The sequence below is a fragment of the Carassius gibelio genome, chromosome B25 (genome assembly GCF_023724105.1).
Source record: "Carassius gibelio isolate Cgi1373 ecotype wild population from Czech Republic chromosome B25, carGib1.2-hapl.c, whole genome shotgun sequence".
NCBI classification, from domain to species: Eukaryota; Metazoa; Chordata; class Actinopteri; order Cypriniformes; family Cyprinidae; genus Carassius; species Carassius gibelio.
In genome coordinates, this window is record NC_068420.1 from 2046632 (window position 1) to 2069753 (window position 23122).

A 23122-nucleotide genomic window follows, 5' to 3' on the forward strand; every position below is an offset into this window, starting at 1 on the left:
TCCCACGTGACCTGTCCGATGAAGAGGGTTTAGCAATGCTGGACTGTGAATTTACTTACCCCTTAAACAGTCTGAAAAGTATAGAGCCTCAGAAGGCCGTTAATGTCCGCAACACTCATAATTGTCTTGGCACGGCGGATTCAGCTTTAGACAACATGTGTTCAGCACTTAAACTCAATTGTTCAATTTGCTCAACACAAACACTGAATGTATATACACCTCATTTCATGCCTAAACTGTTGAGACTAGCTCTGAACCATTTATACTTGATGCTTTTGCAGTTAAGGAATAGTCATGTTCATGCATTAATGCCTGCACTCGAGCAAGTCTTGAATAACATGCTTTTATTTCATTGCAAGAATGCCGAAACACAGATATTTAGACCGATGTGGCACTTTTTGAAGCTCTCACTCAGTGGAGTGAGTCAAGCCGGTCACGACGATGATGATAATATCAAGTTTGCTCTTGGCTTGCTTCCATCAGGTCTTAAATCACACACATATGTGGTACACACAGTACGAACCCAAGCATTACGCACATGAGCACAGATGCTATAATCAAATACTCCGAGCAGAACCGGTTGGTAATGTATCATACTGCCCATGGAGATCGTAAAAACAAAACAGGTTAAATGTTGAAGTGCAGTTTCCATCCCTAAGAGCAGTTCAGGAACTGTATTGAAGGACATTGGACAGAAAGAGTATTTCCCTAAACATGTGGAAAATCAGTTTTCTGAGACTTTAGGGTTCTGGAAGCTGTCCAATAGCAATAGTCTTACACAGCTGAATCATAATATTAACATGTTTTAGTAATAGCATAAACACACACAAAAAGGATAATGATAACGATCATTATTGCTATATAATTATCCTCAAAAAAATTGATAACAAGAGTTTGATAAATGTTCGATTAAATTAAGTTTCTACAAGATTAGGTAGTAGGTCATAAGTGTTTATGTGCATATCCCGTGGTAAAACATTGAAACACATAGAGACATCATTAGCATAGCTGCTGTTCCAACAAAGTAAAACTAATTAGTTTAACCCAAGCTAAAGAATAAGAATGCGCTTTTGATCAGATGCAACTACACTCACAAATAAAAGATACATTATTCGAATGCTTGGTGAAAGAGATGTGTTTTTAATCTAGATTTAAACAGAGAGAGTGTGTCTGAACCCCGAACATTATCAGGAAGGCTATTCCAGAGTTTGGGAGCCAAATGTGAGAAAGCTCTACCTCCTTTAGTGGACTTTGCTATCCTAGGAACTAACAAAAGTCCAGCGTTTTGTGACCTTAGGGTGCGTGATGGATTGTAACGTGGTAGAAGGCTAGTTAGGTACGCAGGAGCTAAACCATTTAGGGCCTTATAGGTAAGTAATGATAATTTGTAACTGATACGGAACTTCATAGGTAGCCAGTGCAGAGACTGTAAAATTGGGGTAATATGATCATATTTTCTTGACCTCGTAAGGACTCTAGCTGCTGCATTTTGGACGACCTGTAGCTTGTTTATTGACGAAGCAGGACAACCACCTAGAAGTGCATTACAATAGTCCAGTCTAGAGGTCATGAATGCATGAACTAGCTTTTCTGCATCAGAAACAGATAACATGTTTCGTAGCTTGGCAATGTTTCTAAGATGGAAGAATGCAGTTTTTGTAACATTGGAAATATGATTTTCAAAAGACAAATTGCTATCTAATATAACACCAAGATTTCTGACTGTAGAGGAAGTAACAGTACATCCGTCTAGTTGCAGATTGTAATCTACAAGATTCTGTGTAGTGTTTTTTGGTCCAATAATTAGTATCTCTGTCTTATCCGAATTTAATTGGAGAAAATTATTTGTCATCCAATCTTTTACATTTTTAACACACTCTGCTAGCTTAGATAATTTAGAAGATTCATCTGGTCTCATTGAGATTTATAGTTGAGTTGAGTTGGATGTTGAGTATCATCAGCATAACAGTGAAAACTAATGGAATACTACAGTATGCAGTGAGTTAAATGGTGCTTGTGCATTTATTCTAAATGTATTTAGACTACTGTTGTTTTATTCAAATACCTAGAAACCATATAGCTATATGCTTGATGTTTCCCATGGTATTGAGCTGCTGCATGTGTGGTTTTAACTATGACTGCATGATCTAAATGTATGCTACTATGGAAGACAAATGGTTAATGAAGATATTGCATCATTAAAGTCAGCCAACACAAACATTTGCTCTCATTAAAACATGTAGAGACAAAGTAATTATGTTTTTTCTATTAAGAAATCTATTTTATTAAGGAAAAATGACTGGAAAAGTGTCCACTTGAAAAGCATTCAAAGAGATGAAAAAAGTCATGTTCATGTTCATGTTCTGGGCATAAAGAGTATTTTAAATAGTTACCATCTTAGTACTTCTTTGCTTAATACTTAATATGCTAAGTGTAGCCCTTCTCCAAAGTTCATCAGACATTGTGCAGTGACTAAGTAGTTTTTGCAAATGTCAGCGAGATCACAAATCGGTTTCCCCAACAGGCATTGTGGTTTTCTTTGTAAACGTTACATTATGTGCTCCACGTTCAAGGTCTACATCAATGCAAATGCAGGCAGACACCTGTAAAAGACTCCAGCTGAAGGAGACAGGGGAGGGCGGCCCAACACTTCTCCAGGGATTAGTTGAGTAATCCTGCTTTTAACTGGCAGCCAAGGTTGGGTTGGGTTGGGTTCGCACTTCGACAATATAAGAGATACTCATTAAAGATATTAGCTGGGCTGGGCTATTGGCCCATTCACTGCTTAAATATGTGGTTTGATCCCGATTTAGACGCATATTAGATGTCTCCACCAAAGTGCTTCATTTCCCGAGGGGAGCTTTTGCTGGATCAGCAAACTTTGACCAGCATGCTGGCTCGTCTAGCAAATGCAGGGAAAATATCTCAACAAGTTGTTTACTGGTCCAATCACAAGTTTTTTTTTTTCACCTGTAGGAGGAATGACACACATACCACACTTGAAGACTTAAACAGCAATAAATAAAAAGTCTGCTGACAAATATATTCTCTGTTAGATGACTAGACACCGTAGGTGGTCATGGATAACTAACATGACCAAACTCAATGGAGCAACACAGTCTCGAGCTTTGACTTGTGTAGTTTACGCGGTTTGGCTTGTGTTTCTGGATGTCTTTCAGCATACGGGATCTCCATGGCCAGACAAATGGATACAGACTTTTCTTTGATTTGGTGGAGTAGTCTAAATGACCTATGTAAGCAGACACCGGAGCCCTAACCATAATTTTCAGTCCCACAAAGCAGTTCAGGTGAGGTGCACCAGAAATTACTGCAATGAAAGAGTTTGGCTCCACAATCTCTAAACACGCAGTCGTGTACATCCATTATTGATAGGTACACATCAGCAAATAAAATGTAAATACTGAGTTTGTCAGCCATTTCGCAGCCTTTGATATGCAGGGCAAGACCACAAGAGGATAAATATGCTTTGCTACCCTAAACAGTTGAGATTTGGTCTTCCTGACGACCTGGGGATTTATGTTTGTGGGTTAGAAGTGTTTTAAAGGTTTCCTCCAGAGAAAATCCACCCCTTTAACAAAGATTCTGCATTTCAGTTGGGATCTGTACCACCAAAACCAAGAGAGCATGTTTTTCTGTTGAAAGCACTCTCAATATGCATTCCAGTTCATAAGTAAAATGTTGTTTATTAATATACAAAAGTGGAGCATTCCAAATCAGTTGCAGTTTCAGGAAAGATGTTCATTATTTAGACAGTAAATGGCAAGGCAGCTCTCTGGGTTTTGAAACTTAGTGAATATTTTTTTCCATCATGATGAGAAAATGCATCCAGAATTTGAAGAGCTTGGTTTAAACATGGGCCTTTGGTGAAGTGTTTTTGGTCAGTTAAGTACCAGGTGTGGAGGGATTGCAGCCAAACATCTCATTCTTATTTAGTACCTTACATGTGTAAATCAATTAATAGTAGCTTTTCAGATGTGGATAATTAAAACAAAGAATCCCAAAAGATGCTTTCATCACCATCCTGCCCTCTTTTAGCTATCTGAGCACCCCTGTCTCTAAATAAGTTGATCCTTCTAACACTATCAGGGCCAGACAATCCATGTTTAGCCAGCACAGCTAATTAGGAAAACCTAGCGTGCCTGACACGGAGCCCTGGGGTACTTCGCTCACATTAGTGACACTTAGACCTTTCTAATGGACACTGACCCCTGTTCTAGCCACTGATTGGCCACTCTGGTCCAATCCCACCCAATTCAGTAACCTGTTATTTTGGTTGCAGTTCACAAATAGAGCAGCAGTTGTCTCGACTGTTGCCTCTAGGGAGTGAAGTAACATTCCTTCTCTTCTCAATCCGCACTGCGTGAAACACTCCAGTCAGCAGGAGAAGAGCCATCATGAAGGAAACTGCTCCGCCTCTGTGGAAATCACATTATTAGATATAGTTAATGTGTGTGCATGAGTGTGTGCTAGTTAACTGCATGCTTCTGCAGTTAGTCCTGTGGTTTGGTTCTAGAATTTGATGCAGGTTAGGAGATCAAATTCTTGGCAATCTAATTTTTTTATGTGGTCACAAACAGTTGAACACATTTCAACCAACTTTTGACTCTGGCCTACTGTGGGAAAGCTGTAGAATATTTCTTATTTCAACATTTCCATTTCAGTCAGGATGGCTCTGTGTAAAGATGATGTTATTTGTCCTATGCATTGATTTAGATCTATGAAATCCTGCCGACCCCCTTCTAATCTGTCAGCGCATCCCATGAGCCATGTGGGGGTAAAGGTTTTCAGCTGTTAATAAACAAAACACCACACAGCTGTCTACTGTCACAGATCCAAAACATCGTAGGATAGTATCTTATGAAGGCAAGGGCCTGACACAGCCAGAGAAACCTGGAAAGAACTGGCAAATAAATGATTTTTGGTGACAAATCCCTGTTGAAAAAACAACAACACCAACAACAGAAAACAGCAAATACTGGTTAGGTATGTTTTAAAGCATTGTGATTGGTTTGAGGTGGTTTAGGTCCATAGCTGGTTATAAGCTGGTTAGGTGCTGGTCCTAAACAACCAGCTCCTGCTCTGGACCAGTTTAAACCAGTTCATGACCAACTAAGGACCAGCTCAAACCAGCTTCCATGCTTCAAAACATACCTAACCAGAATATGCTGGGTTTTTTCAACCAGGGATTCCTCATTCCCTGTTGATTCTGCAATGCCAGAGCATATAAACCTGTTTTAATCTATGAAATTTCACTAAATAATAAGTTCCATGGTGGTAACATGTTTTTTTTTATTTTATATGTACTGTTCCATTGTCATGGTATTCTTGAAGTATCATGGTAATTTTGTGGTTCATGCATATGTCGGTCATTCAGTACCCAACCTACTTGTATGTAAGAGTTTAGCATCACTCTCAACAGACCCTCAAATGTACCTGAAATAGATTAGTTTGATAGTATCCCCTCATAACTGATCTCAAGCCAGTTTAACTTCATCACGGTCACTGTGTGAGTGGGACGAACTGATTCTAGATAAGCAGTGAGCGAGTTTGATGGCCAATGCATGAGAACACTGCAGCTGCTAGCCAGACTGAAACCTGAGAGCGCAGACTCATTCAACTGCAACGTCAGAGTCTGAAGCCTGCTGGGTGAGGACGCCTGCAGTATGTCCGGGGCCCCAGAGGCCCTGCCTTCACATACTACCAGTTTTAATTGATTCCACGCATGTATATGTAAGCATTTTCACATAGCGCTTACATGCTAAATTTTGTTTAGCATGAAAAGTCACGAGAAGTTAAGCACAGCAGCAAGAAAATGTCTTTAACATGCATTCTGGTCAAATTAAAATTCTGTTGGCACTTGAAATATCCTAGAGAGTTTGCACTGTAGTTGATTAAATTGCTTTGTGTGGGTGATATGACCACTTATAAAAGTGATTTGCTCAGCAGAAGTGAGAGATTTTCTTTCTTTTGATGAGGAGCATGAATGACAGGCAGCAGGAATATTAGACTGCTGTCGCTTTAAGAGATGCCCAGATCCAATATACTGTTATGCATGTTTTTTTTCTTCTTCTTTTCTTGTTTTTTTTTTTCAGCTGTTTGCTTTCAATAATGCGTGCATGAAGGCCTCTCAGACAGTGCATGCATATAGTGAAATGAGATCTCCTATGCTGCTGATTGCATTTCAACAACTTAAATTAACTTATTTTTAAACTGCAATACTTAATAAGTTGACAAATTTCTACCGGTTAATAATGTCTACCGATATAACTCTCACCCCTATTGCTCATGATGCTAAAAATAAAATATTTAGCATGCCATATATCATCATGTTAACCCTGTTTAGTCTCAGTTTGGGAAACGGTATATATTCTGTTAAATTCATTAGAAAATTGATGTTAGCATGAAATATCCATTGATCTACCGCAATTTAAATGGTATAGTGGTCTACTATTAACATTTCTACCATTGCATGATCCTACCACCGTACTACCAGCAGCCTCTTTATAACAGTTAAAGGAAACAGCATTGCCAAATTATTCATATGGCTGTTTTTTCCAAGTCCAGTTCTTTGCAAATTGTTTGCACACATGGAAAAAATGACATGAATTAAGAAAAGATGGAAACAGGGCTGAGTATACTTACTCAACCCTATCTATATCATACTGTAGATGCTTTGTGCACATTTGGTGCTAGTTTGCCTTTAAAAGAAGCAAAGATTGCACGAGGCGATGTGGCAATGGAGTTCGGTGGAAAGTTACTCTAATCCGATGTTTCCAGGGCTCACAGGGAAACACAGGTCAGTTATATTGACCAGTGAGGTTCAATTGTGTGAAACTGTTTCACTAGCTTTATGTGGCCATGTACAAGTGCCCTAGGCCTCTTCAAAGTGTCCAGAGCTTGTAAACCGACTCAAGCGAAGTTCACAGAAAGTTTAATTTTAGCTTCAGCAAGTTCCTGACAGAACTGACACATGGCTCTTTCAACAAGCCATTGCCCGTGCAATGCAACAGCAAACAATCGTCTTTATTTAGCCACATCTAGGTTATTCAACAAGAGTAAATACGACCAATGAACGGTCACCAAGATTGATTGACTGATACTTCTCGTGCTCTTTAAGTTTTGTGTGTTTCTTTCACAGATATGAAGGGCCATCGGAATAGAGCGTCGTACTGTCAACAAATCCACTTTCAGAAATCTTTCTAAAGCCACATGTTGAGTAAGACCACAGGGGTGGGAAGTTTAGATCTCAGGATAGTTGTTTTGACAGCATCACAAATCTGTCTTCAGGGCTAAGCCTGGGAACTCACCTCTGAAAGGATGGGAAGACAATTGACAGGCCGCTCCGGCATTCCTAGGGCCATGGAATTTGAGGATTAAGCTAAGGAGAATCGGAGTTGGGATGGAAAACGAAGGGGGATTTAATCCAAAGAAAATGCAGGTTTCAGGTGGGATGATGAGAACACCTGTCTGGAGGCATGGCTGTGAACGGGGTCATAAATTATGCCATTTTTGCCATCGCTTGAAACTGTCAGATGAAAAGAGCGCTAGAGAAACCCTCAATGACTTTCCCTACAAACAGGCAGGTCAGGAATTCCATTAGCTAGATGAACTGTGCAGGGGAACGTAATTCCATTTTCGGTCTCGGAAAGTGGCTGGAGTGATTGATTTTCCTGCTGGCTCAGCTCAGAGAGGCCGTTCAGTATCTGTCTGACTGGCTAAATCTTTCACTTGACCCTGATGTTCAGCATTTTTCACTTTAAATTAAGTGCCTCCAAAGCCAATTCGTCCTAAACGCTTAAACTCTCTCTCGGGTCATGTTTACTAATGCCTTGCGTTCCAGAACAGTAAAAACCAAAGTTTTTCGGGACAGAAGCTTGTTGCCTCTAAATGTTTTGCTTTGAGTGATGTTCTTCTAGTATGTTTTTGTAAGGTATGTTTAGTAGTTGAAGACACATCAAGCTACAATGCATCAGATAACGGTGCCATGTAGTGTACTGCAAGTGTTCAGGGGGTAAATGATAGAATTTGTTCAAAAAACAATCTGAAATTTGATGAGTTTTGGACAGCTAACGTATACATGAATATTGGTATACAGTATAAATGTTATATATATGTTAATAATGCTAGAATATATTCATATATGTTATTTTTGATTCTTTGTCCAGTAGAAAAAGAAATACATTGAATGAATTCCTAATTTATGCAATATTTCTTCAAAATTCAGTTTGTAAAAATGTAACTTTTCTCTTTATGTGGTTAATAATATGATACATAATCGTGCAAAGCTGCCTTGCATCATTGCACAATCAGTGTCCGAAGAGTTTAGTGGGGTCAATCATTAACAAAAGCTTAAATATCAGACACAAAAAAGCAGGAAGGTGTGTCAGTAATGTTAACCATGCATATTTACTGGTGCCGTTGAGCTAAGGGTCAAAGCTTTCCATATGTAAACGAGAGCAGACAGCTTTTAAACATCCAGCCAGTCGTGACTTTGAGCAGCACTGAAGCGTTTCAGCTCAGAAGAGCTCTTAAAGAAGATGCTTATGTTTCAGGAGATCAGAGAGGCTTGCAACAACAACAAAAAAAGGTCTTAAGATCAAAAAGCAGAAAAATAACCCCTACAATCTTTATTTTCTAAAGAGAGTGTGAGCGAACATTAATGCCTTGAATTTAATGCAAGCAGCTTTTGGTAGCCAATGCAGATTGATAAACAGAGGTGAGACAAGCATTATTTTTGGCTTATTAAACATTTATCTCGCTGCTGCGTTCTGGATTAATTGTAAAGGTTTGATAGAATTGGCTGGAAGACCTGCCAAGAGAGCATTGCAATAGTCCAGCCACAGAACAAGAGCTTGAACAAGGAGTTGTGCAGCATGTTCCCAAAGAAAGGGCTTGATCTTCTTGATGTTGAATAAAGCAAATCTGCAGGATCGGACAGTTTTAACAATGTGGTCTGAGAAAGTCAGCTGATCATCAATCATCCTTACTGGACGGTCCTTCATCCAGCAAGAAATGTCAGTTAGACAAGCTGAGATGAGAATAGCTACCGTCGGATCATCAGGATGGAATGAGAGGTAGAGTTGAGTGTCATCAGCATAGCAGTGCTATGAAAAGCCATGTTTCTGAATGACAGAACCTAATGATGCCATGTAGACAGAGAAGAGAAGTGGTCCAAGAACTGAGCCCTGAGGCACACACACACACACACAGACGTGCACGAAACACTTGGTCAGATTGTGTTCCTCTGGCACAGTGTAAAGCAAAGCTGCCTTAACAAATTTACACAATAAATCTCAAAGCCATCCGTCTTTAACATGTTACTGATACTGTACATGGTGTGTTTGGACTGTAAATGCGATGATGTAAGATGATCTTTTTGCCTATCGAATGCAATATTTCACATTCCTTGTGGGCATAAACATTCCCTAACATTTTCCTCTTTTTCTCTTAGAGTTATGAAGAAGAAACACTCATGCAATTTTAAAAAGCAATGTTTTTTACTGGCATCAATGTTCCGTGAAGAACCTTGAGCATCCAAGGAACCTTACAAGGTTGTTTAGACTGGAAAATGTTTCTTTAAATGATTAAAATGTTCTACAGACTTTTTCTTTTAAGAGTTGTTCACTGAAAGATTCTGTAGGGAACCAAAAATTGTTTTTGGAAATATTACTTTTAAAAGTGACTTTGACCTCCATCAATTGCTCTTTCACATAACTTTCATGGATATGTTATGACTTTAGGCTGAATTGAAGTTTGGGTTTTTAACTTGAACCCTAACGGACCCCGAACAGTTTCCCAAGATCCTGCTGGGGGCCACCCACAGGTCATCGGGGGTCAAAGGTCAAGTGAGAGGGTCGGAAGCTTGCGAGTGTTTCGGTGTGCCACAACATGTGAGAGGCAGCCATTGTGAGTCAATCAGAGACTTTAGACGATGGAGACAATGAACGCTAAACATCAGATCAAATCCTAAAAAAAATCTATAGAGGCCACTTTTTCAGTGCTGCTGGTTCCAGAAGTGTTTTTTCCCCTTTCATTAAAGGATGTAAAAAAGTCTTTGTTAAACAACTATGAACCAATCCCTGAACCAAACCAGCCAGCTATGGTTTTAGTAAGGGAAAGAACTACAATCCCATAAAGCACTGCAAATGACTTCATTGAATTAAAAAGTAAGGCGAAATCCACACATTTCAAATTCAAGGACTGTGTCTATAGAATAAAAAGTTTATTGAAAAATATTTACAAATATTAAAGTATTTTGTTAACATTTAGAGATCAATATCATTCATGGTGCTTCATGGGAGTGGAAGGAGACACACATCTCTTTTGCTCACCATGACTCTCTGATTGGTGGAAGTTTCTGTACAGTATCATGGGTAATGTAGTTTTTGAAGTAAAATCAACATGGGTTTCTACATTTGGAAACAGATTTTAAATAATAACTAAACCATTACAGACAGACATGTTGTGAGCTCTGAGATTGTTAATAAACTGTATATGCTTTTGCTGATCCCATCCATTTTTTTTTTTCTTTAATAGAGGATTTTGTGGTAAAAAACAATGAATTTTTGTGGTAAAAAAAAAAAAAACAATGCATTTGTGAAATACTAAATATTGGTTATTTCTCCATTGCTTTTCATTTGATTGTCATTTGCAGTGCATTATGGTATTATAGTTATTTCCCTCATTAAAGCCGTTGAGTTCACAATGTCCTATTTTTGTCTTTTTTGTCATATTTCAAAGTAGGCTATTTATTTTATTTAATTTTTTTATTTTTGCTTCAAATGAAAGTTTTTAATGTTGTGTTTCTCCTCGGCTGGTTGCTTTGTAGCTTTAAGCATTTTAACCAAGACTTGTAAAAACATTTGATGAGAAAATAAAAGGAAAAACTTACATAACCGTGCCACTGAAAAAAGTGGTTAGGAAAAATGCACACTATTAAACACAATTATTTGAAATAAAAAAATGGAATTCATTCAAACAGATTCTACAACAAAAGGGTAGACCTCAGAGCTCACAACACGTCTGTCTTTAACATTTGATCAAGTACTGTTGAAAATCAGTTTCCCTTGTTCTTACTTCTCATTGGGATGCACCTCATATCATCTCATGACTCTTTCCTCTCATAAAAAGCTTTTACAGCTCAGAAGAATGAAGGTGATGCAATCTTTACAACCTTTTACTGCGACTTTACGTTCACAGGAAACAGATAAAACAGTCACCAGTGTTTTACTGCACTGACATGAATCATTCTGACAGAATTACTTCATTAATGATGAATTAAAGTCTTCTCATCTCTGGATTTTATCTCAGTTTTGATTTTTAAGGCTGTCAGTGTATCTATCTATCTATATATGTATCTATCGTTTGTTCATTTTATCATTCTATTCATCGGTCATACATCCATCTTTAATCATTAATGCATATTAAATAAAACCAAATTTACTGCAAAAACAGATAATTTTCTTAATGCAAAATGTGATTCTTAAGATATATGAAGTATAATTGATGTTATTATTCAATGCATATTTTTATCTCTTTTTATCTGTTCACTAACTTGTTGATTTGGATTAATTTTATGTTGTAACAAGAAAAGTAGTGCAGCTATTAACTTTAAGACCTAATAGTGTGTGTGTGTGTGCATGCGTGCGTGTGTGTGTGTGTGTGCGCGCGTGCGTGTGTGTGTGTGTGTTAATGACAGCTCACTGTCAGCGGTCACTGCTGCAGGTTTTGTTGTGCTTCAGTCAAATAAATTCTTGATGTGATGCGTACTGATTCATGGGTCGATTTTGAGTTTGCAGAGTAGGGGGCGTACCATGAAGCTTGTGAGTGAGTGTGTGTGTGTGTGTTTAGGGGGGTGTCCTATGGAGAGCCAAGGAGCGAAAAAAAGCCCGTTGGCACCGATCCGTGCGACGCGCACACACTGAGCACAGAGAGCCATGACGACATGAGCGGCTCCGAGCGGGTGTTTTAACGGCATGACGGCGGATCGGAGGAGCTGCAGCTGAAGGACGAGAGCCGGTAGAGACGCTCCAGCCCCGGAGATCCGAACAGAGGACGGCGGAGAGCGAGAGGCAGAGCGCCGGGGAATCATGCGGGCTCCTGCGCTCCGGCTGCTGGGTCTCGTGTGGCACCTCTCCGCGCTTTTACGCACCGCACAAACGTACAAACTGCACCACAAACAAGGTAAAACACGAACAAAATCTATAAGACACCGGTCAGTCTCAGATGCACCATAACGATTAGCTCAAACACGCTTTTGAAGTTTGCTTTATAGTTCCTATGACATTATAAAGCGGATTGTCTGTTTTGCATGTAAACAGACTAGCGTTATATTTAAATGAATTATATATTGTGTAAATGTGTTGTCACTTTAAATGACACTAATGTTGAAAGCTATATGGGGTGTATTAAGCACCTCTAGACTTATATACAGTGTATCTAGAAACCCGAATTGCATTTTGCACGTCATTGCACTGGATGATACATTTCAAAGCAAATGCAATTTATCATAAGAAAGCTGCATGAACGTTAGTATGTTTGAAATGCTGAATCAGTAGATGTGTGTTTCAGTGATGGTGTGTGGTTAGCTAGTGGATGATGTTGGTAGTTGATGTGATTCTCTACACCTGTGATTCCTCTGCACCTGACCGAGGAACATGAGGAGAACTGACTTTATACATCCACTAAAACTCACCACGACACCAGCCTGACTTGATCTGATGAATCACATTCACACATTTAGAAAAGTGAGCTCACATATGTGTGTCTGGATCACTAAACCAGTCATGATGGTCAGCTTTTTGAGATTGAAATGTATGCATCATCTTAAAGCTGAATATTGATGTCTGGTTTGTTAGTAGGACAATATCTGTCTGAGATACAACTGTTTGAAAATCTAAATATTGAGAAAATCATCTTTAAAGTTGTTCAAATGTAGTTCCTAGCAATGCATATTACTAATCATCATCAAAAATGAAGTTTTGATATATTTACGTTAGGAAATTTACAAAAATATCTTCAGGGAACATGATCTTTACTTGGCATAAAAGAAAAATGTATAATTTTGACCCATACAATGTATTGTTGTCTATAGCTTTAAATACACCTGTGCTACTGATGACTGCTTCTGTGCTGCAGGGACACAGGTAGTGTCTGATTGGATATGAAATGTCTTTAACATCTCGAACACTTCGTGTGATTTCAGAGAGCTTCATCAGACAGCTGTCAGCGTATGAGATCATCACCCCGGTGCGCTTGAATGATTTTGGAGAGTCGTTCCCGCACCGGCTGCATTACCGCAGGAGGAGGCGCAGCACTGACGCAGAGGTCTCGGGTTCGAGGGCTCATTACCGGTTTGAGGCGTTCGGCCAGGCGTTTCACCTGAACCTCACGGCTGATTCTGGATTCATCGCTCCATCTTACACAGTGCTTCACCTGGGAGAGGAAGAGAAGCATGGAGACGATGCAGACCTGCGCCACTGTTTCTTCAGAGGACACGTCAACGATCGCAGGGAACACCACGCCGTCTTTAGCCTCTGCACTGGACTAGTGAGTATGAGAGTGTGCTAGTTAAAGATCTGGACTGAGAACTGGTGAAGCTTACTGGAAAGTTACTGTAAAACGTAATCCATTACACTAGTGCAATATTCCATTCACACACAAAAAAATAAAATCTTCAGCGGTTCTTTGTGGAAGCCGAAGTGCTACATAGTGGCATGCAAGACCTGTATATTACCTATAAAGAACCTGTAATGGTTATTAAGCAGTACTTTGGGGTGGTTAAGGTGCTGTATAGCACCATATTTAAAGATACAGGTGCTATGTAGCATTTAAAGTGGTTCCCCTATCATTGCAAGCCAAAGAACCACATTTAGTGCTATTTAGCACTATATTTTTAGTGTACAGTATTGTGTTACTCCATTAAAAAAGTAACTAATTGCATTACTTTAATGGATAGACTATGCGTATAAGATTGTGCCAGTCAGTTTTGGGGGTAACACATTACAAGTAATGCAAGCTGTGTGATCAGATTACTTTCTTCAAGTAACTAGTAAAGGAATGCATTACTTTTAAATGAACAAGTTCTGAGTTACTTTCAAATAAGTAACGATACTTTGTTTTCCTGTTTATTCACTGACACCTTTCATTTCACCATGCTGAGAGAAAGAAGTTACTTTTTAATGGAGTAACGCAATATTGTAATGCATTACTTTTAAAAGTAACACTGTTGCTGGTTAAACGTCTGGACTGGTAACTGGTGAAGCTGCTTCAGAATGGGAGGAAAGTTACTTTTAAAATCAATCCATCGCAATATTGCGTTACTCCATGAAGAAGTAACTAATTGCGTTAGTTACTTTTTATGGAAAGTAATCCATTACGTTACTTTTGTGTTACTTTTTGCTTCCTGGGTTGTGCTTGGCTGTTTGTTTTATAATAACAGAAACAAAGTAATTTGGGTTACTTATTTGGAAAAGTAACTCTGGAGGCCTACTGGAAAAAGTAATCTGATTACGTAACTTGAGCTACTTGTATTGCGTAACCCCAAACACGGGTAGTTTTTGGGAAATCAGAGCATTTCCAATTTCAACGTGAGTGGTGTTACTAGCGGGAAATGCATATTTATTGTAATTCTGACATGGATGCTGGATTACTCTTCGGTTTAGTTGAGTTACTCTCCTCTGTTTTACTCAAACACTGTATTAGTGGTAACTAGTAATGTGTAGAGCTTGTTAACTCTTCCATTTCGGTTGGTTTGTGGGACATCACAGTGGTTAACTGGGATTAGTCTGAGTGTTTCCATCATGTAGTTACGAGTTCAACAAAGACATCAGTGTTTTTACTAGCAGGAAACTCATAATTAGGGTAATTTTGAGATGAACGCAGTACTAGTTAAATTGATTGGACCACAGAATGAACTAACGTAGGATTAGTTAATTCTGTGAAGTTTAGGGTTTGGTTGAGTTGTTCTCTAGTTTAACTAGTCTTCTCACAGAAGGGTTGACTGGAAACATGCCTGAGCACAATGTTCGAACTACTAGCCTAGTTATTTTAGATGGGAAAAATGACTTGAGTGGACTGGAGTAATGATTATAAACAGGGTTTATTTGTTAAAGATGTGGGCTGGTAACGTTTCATGTTTGCTAACAGTTTAATTTTGGTTGTTTTTGTGATATTACAAACTAGGATTATTCAGAGTTTAGCCTTAATGTAGTTACGAGTTGAACAAAGATGTGACCCTTTTTAATTAGCAGGAAACTCATGATTACAGTTATTCCAAAATGAACACAGGACTAGTTTAAGCTTTGGTTAAGTTGAGTTGTTTTTCTCTAGTTTTGATGGAGAACATGCCTGAAGCAAGTTGTTTTAATTGGCAGAAATAATAGGGTATCATGGGTTAGTTAGTATAAACAGAGTTTAGTGGTTAAAGATCTAAATAACATGTAGACTTTTCCAAATTGTTCAGTGTTAAACTGGGATTAACCAGAGCATTTCCAACTGGTAATTACAAGTTTTTACTAGCAGGAGGAAATTGATAATTCTGACATAATTCAACAGGAGTTGTTCGGCATTGGTTTTAAGTTGTTGATTTTTTTCTGATTTAGTTTAGTTAAGTTGATCTTCTCTAGCTTTAATGGAAAAGGTGTCTGAGACATGAACAGATGTTTAATCTGCAATGCTAGTTGTTTTAGATGGGAGAAATGTTGACTAGTTGACTAGAGGGTTTATTGGGGTCTCATTTATAAACGTTGTGTATGCGAAACAAAATGGCATATAAATATTTGCAAGCAATTTTCCATGCATGTATCCGGATTTCTAAAAAATAAACGTTGTGTAAATATGTACGCACCGTACAGATATTCTAGACCGTGTGTACAAACTCTTTTTCATGTAGTGAAAACATTAAGGTGTACACAATGAGTTTAAACTTTTTTCATGGCGAAACCAACATTTACATTTAATATTCCACTCTCATTAATGGAGATTAGCAATGAAATGATAAAAAGTCATTACGCAGAAGTTAAACAAAAATAGGTTGTATGAATTAAGACATATAGTGGGTGTGCTTTTCCTGATTTAATGACAGCAGATTGCTATAGGCGTGCAAAAATTCATATTATTTGGATTATGCATGGAACGATATGATAATGAGGCTAGGTGTTCTTAGCTCCATATATGGTCATTTCTGGGAGGAGTCAGGGTGGAGATGCACACACCCACGATCTTAAATTAATATACATCTGAAGACTTTTAGGATGATATATACTGAAAAAGAGACCCCTGGACTGGTAACTGGTAATGTGTAGTGGTTGCTAACTGTTCTATTATGGTCACAGTGGTTAACTGGGATTAGTCTGAGTGTTTCCAACTTGTAATTACTTGTGGTTTTTACTAGCAGGCAACTCATAATTAGGGTAATTTCAATGAGATAAGATTAGGATGTGGTTTAGTTGAGTTATCCAATCCGGTTTTTGATGGGAAACAGATTTGAAATGATTCTGCTGGTTATGTTAGATGGGAGAAATGAGTCGAAGGGATTGGAGTAGTGACTGTAAACACAGGTTTAGTCTGTAGGTTACAGATCTGAGCTGGTAACTAGTAGCACGCACAAGGTTGTGAACTCCTCCAATTATTATTTCTTTTGTAATGCCACAGCATCTAACTAGAGGTTAAGTGGTAGACTGGGATCACTCATAGCATTTCCAGCTGTTAATTACACGGTTTTACCAGCAGGAAACTTGCTAAGAATCCAGGATTAGTTGCTCGTGTGAAGATTGAGATTTGGTTTACTTAAGTTATTCTTCTCTAGTTTTAATGGGAAGCGCGTCTGAAGCACGAGCAGGTCTCTAAACCACCCTGCTAGTTATTTTAGATGGGAGAATCGACTCGTGTGAGCCAGAATTATGGATGTGATTTGGCAAATATGACACCCAGCTGTCCAACACTTTCAAATATAGTCTGTTTGCTCATCTTCCAAACCGGTTTGACCCTCCAGTGTCTCTGTGCTCTGGTTTTTGCCCTCGGTGGAAGCAGTCTTGTGTTGTGCTGTTGTGGAGGATGTGCTCCTGACCCGTTTGCATTGGTCATCTGTTAATTAGTTATCTGAGGCGGTGGGAGGTGGTTAGCGCCGGTTGTAAATGTAGCCGCAGGTCGTGTAGTCTGTGATGAGGTCAGGAGGTCATCATCGAGTCGTCCGTCACGTCTCAGAGCTCAGAGGACGACAGGAGCGTCAGACGAGTTGTGTTTTAAACAGATTCACAACATGCAAACATTCAGAGGTTTAGATGAAAGACAGGAGCATCATCCCACAGCAGATTTGTTTGTTTATTTATTTAGAAAATAAACGTTAGTATTTTCTTTTATTTAAATTATTATTATTTTGTGAAAGATATAAAAAAGAGAAAGTGTACAAATATATAATTAATATGAAACAAGAATGGGATATTTATTTTATTTATTCATTTTTTTATCTTGTATTTAAAAGAAAATAGGTACAAAAAATGTACAAAATGTTTTTCATAAAATATAAAAAAACAGTATTATTTAAATAATTATTTTATATTTTATTGTGATAGTTTTTTGTGTGAGTGCATGCGTGTGAATATATTAATTTTTTTTATTTTTACATTTTGTTACAAAAAAATTAAAAATGTTTTTTAAATAAAATATCAGAAAATAGTGTTACTTTAATAATTATTTTATATTTTCTTTTAATATTTTGTGTTTGAGAGTGTACATGTATATATGTATATATATATATATATATATATATATATATATATGTATATATATATAAATTGTTAGTTTTATATTTTGCTACAAAATGTAAAAAGTTTATATAAAAAGGAAATATTTATTTATTCTGTTCATAGTTTGCTACATTTTACCCTTCTAACTTTATTGTAACCTTCTTTTTGAAAGAGATATTTAATCATTTACATAATAGATGATAGAGAAACCACTTTCTCATTCTCTCATTTTTTAATTAAAATTAAATTTATGCATTTAGCAGACGCTTTTATCCAAAGCGACTTACAGTGCATTCAGGCTATCAATTTTTAACTATCATGTGTTTTAGCATATTTATTTGTAGCATTTGATTCGATGTTTAACATCTAAAATTGTTGCTAAAAGTGAAGTGTGTAGATTTATTTACTTAAAGTGTCCTGAAGATGCCAGAATTAGTTTTAGATAATATTTTATTAAACATATACTTCTTTTCATTTACATTTTCAGTATTTTTTTGTATATTTTGCTAACTTTTTTACCAGTTTCTCAGCATGAAATTGAAATTCATGCTTTGAAATCAGATTCAGATCCAGATTCAGCATCAGATCTGCAGCTCTCGACCGTCATGTGTTGATGTTCTTCTCCTGATGTCTGATTGTTGACAGCATCTGTCCACATGAACGTAATAACCTCAGGACAGATGTTCACGAACGTCTGACAGTGACCTCGCATGACCTCTGATGATATTACACTTGTACAGTTCATGGGTGAATCTCATCAAAACATTATCACAGATGTGATACTGATACTGAATATGACACTCAATATTAATTATATTGTATTATATTTATATAAATTAAATTTAGTGTTTATATACTATATATATATACCATAACACATGCATACTTTACAGTTATAAAACATTTTGTTTTCTCATTATATTCATTGCATCACTGTTAAAAGCATTTGGAAATCATGTTTTTCATTATCATCATTTATTGCCAAATTTTTTTACTGTTTTCAACATGTAATCTGTTTCTGAATATTTCTGTGCTAGTTTTGGTTGAGTGATGAATGTAAGCCAGTGTACTCATGTATCATCATTTACCGCGGTGTCACGACTCTTTCTTTGTTGTGCTGGTTAGTGAGCATCATCTGTTGGTCGTGTCTGAACATGTGTGTGTGTGTGTGTGTGTCACTGCTGTACTCTCAGGGATTTGTGGGATTTGTGAGGGAGTGTTATGTCATCTTTCCATCCCTCAGGCTGCGATCGGATGTGTTTAGCTGTCAGAAATCTTCCTCGAGATCCCTCTAAATCTCTGCTGAGCGACGTCTTCCTAATGTCAGGCTTTTACGCTCTCCTGCTGTCGTTCAGACCGCACACACGTACTCCACGTCTGTCAGCCGTCTGTTCCTCACACAGATCTGTCCTGAGACTTCATGATGGTTTGATAGGGATTTGAGCTTGACCTCGCTTGTTCCTTTAATTGTTCATCATTTGATTCAATAGCAACATAGTTTGTATGAGCTCACACTATGTTGTGTCATTTATTTATTATTTATAGAATTTAACATTAATTTGTATTAATTTAGAGTATTTTAATGTACTTTTTTGCTTTAATTAATTAATTAATTTTAATAATTTTTATACATAAACATTATTTTTTGTATTTATTTATTATTATTATTTAAAGTTAATCTCGGATTTTTTGGTTGTCATTTGTGGGTCATTTGTTAATTTAATTGTTTTGATTTATATTTATTCATTATATATTTAATAATAATTTGTATTCATTTTAATTATTTTAATGTTTTTACCGTTTATGTAGAATTAGTTATATTTTTCTATATATTTTTTATTAATTAATTAATTTTAAGATTTATTTATTAATTATTTTTTAAATGAATATTTTTTTATTTTAGTATTTTTTCTTTTCAATCACTCAATCACATGATTTTTAAAATAATTTTGACCTTCTTCAGTCTCAGTGGTAGAGCATTGAGTTAGCAGCGCAAAGAGTCATGGGTTCGATTCCCAGGGAACACACATACTGGTAAAAAAGTGTAAGTCACTTGGTATAATAGCATCTGCTAAATTCATAAATGTGAATGGAAATATCTGCACAAGTATTTGCGGAGCTGAAAGGTCACGCTGTGGGAGAGATGTGTTTCTGAGGGAATCCGAGCAGTTTATCCAGGATAAAGTAAGTGAGTGTGTGTAATGAAGACAGTGTTCACTGCGTTCATGTCAAAGATGTTTCCATTGGTTCAATCAGACCCAAGCGTGTTTCCACTTTCCACTGTTTTTGTCAGATGTTTTCCGTACAGCATCATAAAGCTCGCTTCTGTTCGGAATGTTTGCAGGAATGTGGAATTCTGTGTTTGAACGTGTTGCCGTGGTGATGACCTGTGATTCTAGAGAAGGGTTTATGCGGCTGTCAATCATAATGCCTCATTACTTATTATTCACTTTTATTTATTATACATTCAACATTAATTTCTATAATTTTGATTGGTATAGTATTAATTGATATTTATATAGTATGAAATGGTATAAATTTTTATTTATATAGTTTATTTTACTATTAATATTATTTAGCTCATTTTAATTTATTTATTTTAACATTCATATTTTATTTTATTTTTTCAATTTATTTATGCGGTCCATGTGTATTTAATTTATTTTACTACACATTTGTATTAATTATTTCTTTTAATATTATGTATTAATGTATTTTGTTTTATTACCTTTATTTTAATTTTGTCTTTACTTAATTATAATTCTTTTTTAATTAAATAGGCTAGTGTTATGATATTTGTAGTGATTGTGGCCTTCAGTTATTGTTTTATTTTAATTATTTATGATTTTATTTTATATTTATATGATATTTATTATATTTTTCAGTTTAATTAAATTGAATATATTATAATGTTATAATAATTAATATTTTAGTTTACACATGAGTAATATATATATTACTCTTTTTTTTATTATTATTTTTGTTATTTCAGAAATGTGCTTATTTGTTTCTTTGTAAATATTATCCAATAAATGGTTTATTAAAGCAATATTCCAGGCAATACTCGAGGTTAAATCAGTGAAACTAAAATGGTTTTCTAAAACCAGGGTTGTAGGTGTGTTCTTTCCAGGATTTCTCACTCGTCTGATCACTTAAACCAAACGTTGTGGTGATTGTGTGGTGTTTTTCCTCAGATCGGCTCGTTCACGACCCACAGCGGTCAGTTCTTTCTGGAGCCACTACTGAGCGCTGATGGAGAAGAGTATGAGGAAGAGCACAACAAACCTCACCTGCTCTACAGACACGAGTCACATGACCCTCAGCCGTGCAGCGCCTCAGGTAACACTTCAGCTTCATCAACTCCTTCAGCAAGTGCATTCACACACTATATATATATATATATATATATATATATATATATATATATATATATATATATATATAAAAAGCAATTGAAAAAAAACACCAGCTGTTGTTGCCAGAATTTTACCATAAAAAAATACGGTAGCAACATTTTGGGTTTTACCGTTTTAACTTCAATTTACATTTAAATACCGTAATTTCATTAACTGATATATGCCGACGTATTGAAGTATCGAAACCTGTTTTGTAGCCATCACAAGCAGCTTTTAAATATTAAACACATATAGAAGGTGCACAGTGTCATTCACACAAACACTAAACGACTTTCTGGTGATGCACATCAGACTGAAATAATGCAATAAACATTAATTTAACAACATTCTGTGTAACATACTACACTAATGTACACAACTGTACATACAAAACATAGTTATTTTAACAAAGAAACATCAAATTTGAAATGTAATACAGGGAATTCTGGGAATGTCAATTTACGGTTATTTACTGTAAATTGTTTTTCACGCCCAAAAACGGTATAATTTCCTTAAAATAACATGTCATTTCCAATACAGTTTTTTAACGTATATAGTATGGGGAACTAATACCGTTAACCATTTTACAGGTTTTTGCTGTAGCATTTTACAGTATTTACAATTAAAATCACAGTATTGTTTCACAGTGCATCTGTGTGGCTTTGCTTGTGGAAACTCAGTGTTTCTCTTCTCAGCGGTGTGGTTTAAGTCTGCTGGCGTGTGCTTTGCCATCGCTGGTAATGTGCGGATTAATGTCTTCTTTATGAGCCGCTTATTGGAATTCTTCATCTAATGAAAGTAAATGAACTCCAGCCGCTCAACAACTCCAACTTAAATTAATCGGACGCTTTGCTGGAATAACCAACCATATTAGTAACCCCCATGTAGTATGGTTTTAAAGTGATAATGCACTCAATAATATTACTTTTGTCATTATTTACTCACCTTTGTGTCTTTCAGTCCGTTATTTTTCTTTAATTGGTTCATATGAGTTGTGTGCTATTTTCTGTAAGGCTGTAACTTTTTCCAAATGTCTTAAATGTGGATCTATGCTTCATGCAAACTTCAAAAGTCCTGAAATATAAGGCATGTGTTAAATGAATTGCTGTTATGATAAAGGTCAGAAATTAATCGGTTTTGAGGCAAAAATGCTCCAGAAGCAATCATACGAAGTTGATAGACGCGTTCGACTTGAAGCACCGCTGCACGCACAGAAAGTATGACATTAAAGTACCGCGAGAGCGATAAGAGAGCACACATATCCAATGCATTCGAATCGCTCTCTCGGTACTTTAATGTCATACAGGTGATCATTCTGTGCAGCGCTGCTTCAAGTGGAACGCGCCTAATATAACTGCTCTCCCTCTCTCATAACTGCATATAAAATACTGATACGAGCCTTGACTGTTTCCTACACGTACAGGTTATTTTTCAGCAATAGGAAACCGGGTCGTTTGGTTACCCTTTGTGTGTTTGTGTGTGTGTGTGTTCTTGTATATGGTTTATAAATATCTGAAATAGGTATTACAATGTAAACATGGTTTGTGAGGACAATTCCTGTGCCCTCTTAAACCAAATGGCTTTAAAAAATACTATACGGTGTTTAATATAAATTTTAAACATGCATTTTCCGTGATGGATAGAGGTAGTGTATGGGGATATAGCCTACAGTATAGAATACCGTTACGTCTATGGAGAGTCCCGTGTACTACATATGCGTGTGTGAGAGAGAGGGAGAGAGACCTAAAAAGCATGGTACATGTTGCTTGAAACATCATACAGCACTCGCTGTTCCTGACAGACTTCAGCGAGTTTATCCTCCTGGTTCACCGTGGTGCTGCCGTCTTTGTCTTTCTTCTTCTGTGGTTTTCCTAGTTTGTGATTGGTCAACTTCAGATAAATCAACAAATCGGCTCGTTCAACCGCACCAATGTCACGAATTCAAACCGATAGCTCACA

The 23122-nt window shown here is 36.9% G+C and overlaps 1 protein-coding gene across 1 annotated transcript in view; it reads left to right on the top strand.

The window, feature by feature from the left end:
* The first annotated feature begins 11759 nt into the window (after window positions 1-11759).
* Window positions 11760-23122, top strand: part of LOC128014647 (A disintegrin and metalloproteinase with thrombospondin motifs 20) — an 89909-nt gene continuing 78546 nt past the window's right edge. The window contains exons 1-3 of the mRNA XM_052598329.1: window positions 11760-12204; window positions 13226-13569; window positions 20963-21107. Of these exons, the coding sequence (XP_052454289.1) occupies window positions 12111-12204; window positions 13226-13569; window positions 20963-21107 (583 nt within the window). The 5' untranslated portion in view covers window positions 11760-12110. The remainder of the gene's footprint in view (window positions 12205-13225; window positions 13570-20962; window positions 21108-23122) is intronic.